At 41.9% G+C, this 7,500-nt stretch overlaps 1 protein-coding gene across 6 annotated transcripts in view; it reads right to left on the minus strand.

Annotated features, from left to right (window-relative positions):
* Window positions 1–7,500, minus strand: part of LOC113827196 (heparanase) — a 43,944-nt gene that overhangs the window by 9,834 nt on the left and 26,610 nt on the right. For all 6 annotated transcript variants that reach the window (XM_070114478.1, XM_070114477.1, XM_070114476.1 and 3 more), the window contains 4 exons: window positions 6,994–7,176; window positions 3,542–3,700; window positions 2,841–2,922; window positions 1,851–1,984 (listed from right to left, as the gene is read on the minus strand). In XM_070114478.1, coding sequence (XP_069970579.1) covers window positions 1,851–1,984; window positions 2,841–2,922; window positions 3,542–3,700; window positions 6,994–7,176 — 558 coding nt within the window. The remainder of the gene's footprint in view (window positions 1–1,850; window positions 1,985–2,840; window positions 2,923–3,541; window positions 3,701–6,993; window positions 7,177–7,500) is intronic.

Below are 7,500 nucleotides of genomic sequence, written 5' to 3' on the forward strand. Positions count from 1 at the left end.
AAACATGCCCTAAAACAATTAAAAATCCTTAATACTAAGAACACAACCAAGCAAAGAATCTCCCATGTTTTTGTTTGTTTGTTTGTTTTTCATTATCTTTTATTTCTACAACTCATAAAGGTGATTATTCGATTCACAGAGACGGAGAAAGAAAAAAAAAGAAAAGAAATACAAAATATAACCTGGTTTGATAAATTATATATATATATCAATATAAATGATATATTTGATATACTTAAATCTACTTACCTGCCGCCTTAACTAAGGTCATTAAAAGGTGTATAATTTGCGGGATTACGAACTTATAATTATTTAAAATGATTTAGAAAATTATCCTTGATTGAAAAAAATAGATAAAAGTAAATATTATATTAAAAATAGAAGTATAGATATTATGTTTTACGGAGAAAGAAAAGGAAAGACAAAAGAATGAGAGGAAGCGAAAAGAAAAAGAAAAAGAAAAGAGGTAAGAAAAGAAAGAGAAGAAAAAGGGAAAAGAAAGGAAGGAAGGAAAAAAGAAAAGAAGAGAAAGGAAGTAAGAAAAAAACAACGAAAAATAAAGAAAAGGGAGGGAAAGAGAAAAGAAAAAGAAGAAGGAAAAACTGAGAGAAAAAAAGAAAGAAATTAAGAAAAAAGAAACAACAAAAAGATAACAGAAGGAAAAGCAAAAGAAAAAGAAGGAAGAAATGAGAGAAAAATAAAGATAAGAGAAAAAAAAGAGGAAAAAAATACACGAGAAAAAAATAAAGAAATTAAGGAAAAACAAACAACAAAAAAGAGAAAAGAAGGCAAAAAATAGATAAAATAAAGATAAGAGAGAAAAAATAAATAGATAAAACAAATAAAATAATAATAAAAAATATAGCTTTGAACCACTCGTTCGTAAAAGACAAAAAAAAAACACGAGAAAAAGAAAGAAAGAAAGAAAGAAAGAAAGAAAGAAAGAAAGAAAGAAAGAAAGAAAGAAAGAAAGAAAGAAAGAAAGGAAGGAAGGAAGAAAGAATAAACTTTTAATGCACCTCTAGACCAGGGTTTAATATTAAGCTCATTTTTTAATCCCGCACATGCGCAGAAGCGACAAGATAATCCCACCAATCACGGACTGCCACGTCACGAGTCCGTCATGAGCTTTACGGTTGCCATCGCTTGAGTTGCCATTTAGACTTATTTTCGGCAATAACATCGATCGTTTTAGAATTTTCATACTTAGTATTTATTATGGAAATGAAATTGTATATATTTACACAAATGATCAAATATTCTGATAGAGGAAATAACTTAGGGTAATGATTATAAAAAACAATATAATCCCACGAACACAAGTTGACGTTTTAAATCAAATATGAACCAGTGTTTTAAAGAAGAATTTTGTTTTTTCTCAACTACTTTACTATAATATTAACAAGTATTTACAGAACACTTTAAACAATTAGGAGGCAAAGCAGTAGAGATAAAAAAATAAGATAATTAGCATTATGAAAACATTAGTAAGAGTTTCAGTTTCGTGAAATACGCATTGAATATAACAGTTATTTTGAATCCTAAGAGATGTCTAAAATGGTTCCTTGAATATGATTACCAAAAGTGACATTACAAAAAGAAAGAAAGAAAAAAAAAACATAAAATCTTCCAAAAGAGCGAATTTCACGCAAATTAACATGATAACGGTGGTGATAGAACAGTGAGTACGACAGTTTTTCCCGAACATTATTGTCGCGCCGCGCGTCTGGCAGCGGAGAGTGTCGCTTTCGGTACAAACACGGCGGATTAAGATTAAACTAAATACGGTCTTAAGAGTTAAGGACGCTTCAGAAGACGCCCATAGTTTTATACCATTGTAAGCCACTCACTGAGCCAGACTGGGGTGTTCGGAGTCAGCTGGTCTCTCACCCGCACAACTTCCTCCACCTGCCAGATCAGCTGATCGAAGACCTCAGGAGCCAAAAACTTCTCAAGTGTTGCTGTTCGCCCATTCACGTAATACCTGGGGAGTTTAGTTCAGTTTAGTTCAGTTTAGTTCAGTTTAATCCCATTTGCGACGGTGTCATTTCAGTTTAGTTCAGATTATTTCAGTTTAGTTCAGTTTAATCCTATTTGTGAAGGTGTCAAGTGTTGCTGTCTGCCCAGTCACGTAATACCTGGGGAGTTTAGTTCAGTTTAGTTCAGATTATTTCAGTTTAGTTCAGTTTAGTTCAGTTTAGTTCAGTTTAATCCCATTTGTAACGGTGTCAAGTGTTGCTGTCTGTTTTATTTTGTCTTCTAAATCACTCATTGTGTCTGTGGGATGACTGGGGTGACCATCCACTGGCAGCGCGTGGGATCGAACGCGGGTCAACAAGATTGTTAGACGAGAATGCTACCGCTGCACTGTATAGCACAGCACAAGGGAAAGTTTTGGCTGTTCCTCTTCTTTCCATATATATATAAATTTCCATATAAATAAATATGAATATAAATATGTGTGTGTGTGTGTGTGTGTGTGTGTGTGTGTGTGTGTGTGTGTGTGTGTGTGTGTGTGTGTGTGTGTGTGTGTGTGTGTGTGTGTCTATACATAGACACACACACACACACACACACACACACACACACACACACACACACACACACACATATATATATATATATATATATATATATATATATATATATATATATATACATATATACATACATACATACATACATACATACATACATACACACACACACACACACACACACACACACACACACACACACACACACACACACACACACACACACACACACACACATATATATATATATATATACATATGCAAATTTTTACCCTTATATCATATCTCAGTTCCATTACTCACTGATGCCACGTAACAGCTGTCAAGTTTATCTTCACCGTTGACAGGAAACTGGCAAGATAATCGACGGAAGACATTTTCAAAGCTGAGAAAAAAAGATTAATAACATCAGATTTATTTCTAATCGATATAAATTTGATTGGAATTGCTTCAAAGACTAAAGTTTATTAATAGATACCGGTGACGTGTGGAAATTGATTGTTTTTATTTATCTTTTTTTTTGAGATGTGTCGGTGTTTATTTTCACCGTTAACGAAAAATAAAGTTTGTTTGCTACTAAACTTAAAAAAAAAAAAATAATGATAATGTAGTTGATACTAATGTCTTAAATCAACTGTTTAAATCGAAGCTTTTTAGACAAATGTTCTATTTTTTAACCTTCAATGAACGGTGATATTAACCTTATCAACAGAACAAGAACATCTTAATAACACTAAAACAACGTACAAGAACATCTCAATAACACTAAAACATTACGTACAAGAACATCTTAATAACACCAGAACATTACGTACAAGAACATCTTAATAACACTAAAACATTACGTACAAGAACATCTAAATAACACTAAAACATCACGTACAAGAACATCTTAATAACACCAAAACATTACGTATGAAGAAATAACAAAACTAATCACCAGAACAAGAACATCTCAATAACACAAAAACATCACGTATTGAAGGAATAACAAGAACTCTCACCCAGCTTCCTGTTCATCTTCTTCGGTCGCGTGACGTCAGGACCCACAACCCCGGCGTGAGGGAAGCGCCTGTCCAGTTCCTGCTGCAGGAGGAGGTAGTCCTCGGCAGTCTGGTTCGGGGGGATCCTCAGCGAGAACTTGTGGTTGTAGGCATTCGGTTCTGTGAGGAGGGAGGAAGGAGGGGAGGGGATGAGGGGGGAGGAAAGGGAGAGGAAGGGAGGGGGGAGGGGGAGGGGGTGAGTTACTTGTTGTTGTTGTGTGTATGTATTTGGATTTGAACGGGTTGAGGGAGGGGAAGGGGAGGGGGGTTAGTTGTTGTTGTTTGCATTCGATTTTGAGGGTGAGGGGGGAGGGGGGGGGTTAGTTGTTGTTGTTTGCATTCGATTTTGAGGGTGAGGGGGGAGGGGGGGGTTAGTTGTTGTTGTATGTATTCGGTTTTGAAGGAGGAGGAATAATAATAATAATAATAATAATAATAATAATAATAATGATAATGATATCGTGATTATTATTACCATTATTAGTATCATATTTATGATAATAATAATAATAATAATCGTAATAGTAGGAGTGTGATTTACAAAGATTATTTTGGTGTTTTTGGAGATACATATACATGCACACACACACATATACATGATTGCATGTGTATACATATATATATATATATACACACTTCAGAGACAAATACACATATAGATGCTTAGATGCATATGTTTGCACATACACACACACACACACACACACACACACACACACACACACACACACACACACACACACACACACACACACAAACACACACACACACACACACACACACCAAACAGATCCCCCGAGAAACACCCACACAAACAAAAAAACAGAAAACAACAACAACAAAAACAAACTCAAAAACGACCCTAAAAAAAAAAATAAAAATAAAAAAAAATAAATAAATACCACACAGTTCATTTTTAGCCTCCCCCCAACATGCGTGTCTCCTCCCACTCCCGCATATGTTGCCTGAGCTCATAACGGCAAGTATATGACCGGAAAAGATGAGGTTTAGCAAGAGTTCCTTTAAAAAAAAAAAAAAAAGTGGTTGGGTAACTATGAATATTTTTCTGTTTAAAATGGCTGCTGTATTGTGGTAAGTCTTGTGTGTCTATTTATTTGTTTCTCTGTTTTCGATTTTGTAATTGCAAGTCTGTTATTTTGTTTATTATGAGTATTACAAAAGATACTGTTGTGGTTATTACTAAGATGATTATTAATTTAATTCATGTTATTGCTATTGCTGCTATTTTCATCATCACGATCATCATCATCATCATTATTACTGTTGTTGTTGTTACCAAAAGATACTGTTGTGGTTATTATTAAGATGATTATTAATTTCATTTATGTTATTGCTATTGCTGCTATTATTTTCATTATCGCGATCATTATCATTATTATTACTGTTGTTGTTACTATTATTATCATCATTATTATACTATGATCATTATCATTATCATTATTGTTATGACGTTTTTATTGGGATTTCTATCATCATCATCATCATCATCATCATTATTATCATTATCATTACTAGACACAAGCAGATACATAAACACTTACACACACACAACTACAGTATGAAAGTTATCAATTCTCATGCATAACACTTTTCACAGTGTAATTACACTCGCCAATAAACAAACGAACACAGACAAACACACAGACACTCAACCCTCTCTCAATAGACTCCCTTCCCCTCTCCAATTTTCCCCTACCCTCCGTTTCCCCTCCTTTTCCTTTCTCCCTTTCCTCCTACCCTCTCTTCCTCCTCCCCCTTTTCCCTCCTCTCCTCTATCTACTTTTTGCCTTCCCTCTCTTTTCCCATTCTCTCTCTTCCTCCTCTCCCTCCTTTTCCCCTCTACCTTTCTCCCACCCCAATCTCCCCTCCCTCCTTCCCTCCTCTATCTTTCTCCCACCACCCCTCCTCTCACCCTCCCCTCTCCCCTTCTCTCTCCCACCCTTTTCCCTCCCCCATATCTTCCTCACCCTCTCTCTCTTCCCTCTCCCCTTCCTATTTTCCCCTTTCCCCTCACCTCTACCTACCTTCCCTTTCCCTTTTCTCTCGCCTCCTCCCCTTCTCTCCCTTTCCCCCTCTCACCTTCTCCCTATTTTCCCGTTTCCCCTCATTGCCTACCTTCCCTTTCCCTTTTCTCTCGCCTCCTTTCCTTCTCTCCCTTCTCTCTCTACCTCACTAGACCCTTCCCCTCTACCCTCTCCCATCCTTCTCCCTCCCCCTCTACCCCCTCCCACCCTTCTCCCTCCCCATTTCCCCTTTCAATAGCAGATATCCTCCGTCCCTTTCCCTCCCCTCCTCTCCTCCCATCTATCCCTCCCCTCCTCCCACCCTTTCCCCTTACACCTCTGCCATCTCAACCCTTATTCTAGCCATCTCTACCTCCCCACCTTTTCCCATTCTCTCCTCTCACCCCTGTATCTGCTTTACCCCCCTACCCTCTCTCCTTTTCACCCCCTTCAGTCCCTCCCCTTCCCCCTCTCCCCACTCCCTTTGCCCTATCTCCCTCTCTCCCCTCTCCCCCTCTCCCCTTTACTCCCCAACCCATCATTCCCCAGCTACCACAGGAGGACCCCCTTCCCCCTCCTTTCACCCCCTTCAGTCCCTCTCCCTATCCATTCTTCCCCATCCCTCTCTCCCCTCTCACCCTTTTCCCTCTCCCTCTCACCCCTCTCTACCCACCGTTCCCCAGCTGCCACAGGAGGTCCCCTGTTCCTTTTCCCCCTCCTTATTTCCACCCCCTTTCCCCTACCCCCTTCTCCCCTCTCACCCTTTCCCTCTACCTCTCTTCCACTCTCTACCTACCTTCCCCTTCCCCCAACCCCCTCCCCTCGCCCCCCTCTCCCCTACCACCCTTTCCCCCTTTCCCCTCTCACCATTTTCCCTTTCTCCCCCTCTCCCCCTCCCACCCTCTCACCCCCTCTCCACCCACCGTTCCCCAGCTGCCACAGGAGGTTCCCCCTTTCCCCTTCTCTCCCTCTCCCCTCTCCCCTACCACCCTTTCCCCTCTCACCATTTCCCCACCCCCTCTCCCCTCTCACCCCCCCTCTCCACCCACCGTTCCCCAGCTGCCACAGGAGCTTCCCCGTTCCCCCTTCTCTCCTTCTCCTTCCCCTTCTCCCCTCTCCCCTCTCCCACCCCTCTCTCTCCACCCACCGTTCCCCAGCTGCCACAGGAGATCCCCCGTTCCCCTTCTCTCCCTCTCCCCTCTCCCCCTCCCTCCCCTCTCACCCTCTACCTTCCCCCTCTCACCCCCTCTCTCCACCCACCGCTCCCCAGCTGCCACAGGAGATCCCCTGTTCCCCCTCCCGTCACCTTCAGTCCCTCTCCCTTATCCTCTCTTCCCCATCCCCCTCTCCCTCTCCCTCTCCCCCTCTCCCCTCTCCCTCTCCACCCACCGTTCCCCAGCTGCCACAGGAGATCCCCCGTTCCCCTCTCCTCCTCGACGTCACGTAGTATCAGCCTCACGTTCTCAGGGTCCCAGACTCGACCATCTCCTCGACGGTAGAACTGGTTGACATCGAAGAGCAGTGACATCTTGGCGTCCCTGGCGAAGTCCTGGAGGAGGCGCCAGTCGCGAGCTGAGGGTGAGAAAGAGAGGGTGAGAGAGAGAGGGTGAGAGAGAGAGGGTGAGGGTGAGAGGGGGTGAGGGGGTGAGAGAGGGGAAGTCCTGGAGGAGGCGCCAGTCGCGAGCTGAGGGAGAGAGAGAGAGAGGGTGAGAGAGAGGGTGAGAGAGAGAGGGGGAGGGAGAGAGGGGGAGGGAGGAGGTGGGGGGTGAGGGGGTGAGAGAGGGGAAGTCCTGGAGGAGGCGCCAGTCGCGAGCTGTGAGAGAGAGAGAGAGGGGTGAGTGAGAGAAGGGGGGTGAGAGAGAAGGGGGAGGGGGAGGGTGTGAGAGAGGGGGGGGG

This window comes from Penaeus vannamei, chromosome 36, assembly GCF_042767895.1.
Source record: "Penaeus vannamei isolate JL-2024 chromosome 36, ASM4276789v1, whole genome shotgun sequence".
NCBI classification, from domain to species: Eukaryota; Metazoa; Arthropoda; class Malacostraca; order Decapoda; family Penaeidae; genus Penaeus; species Penaeus vannamei.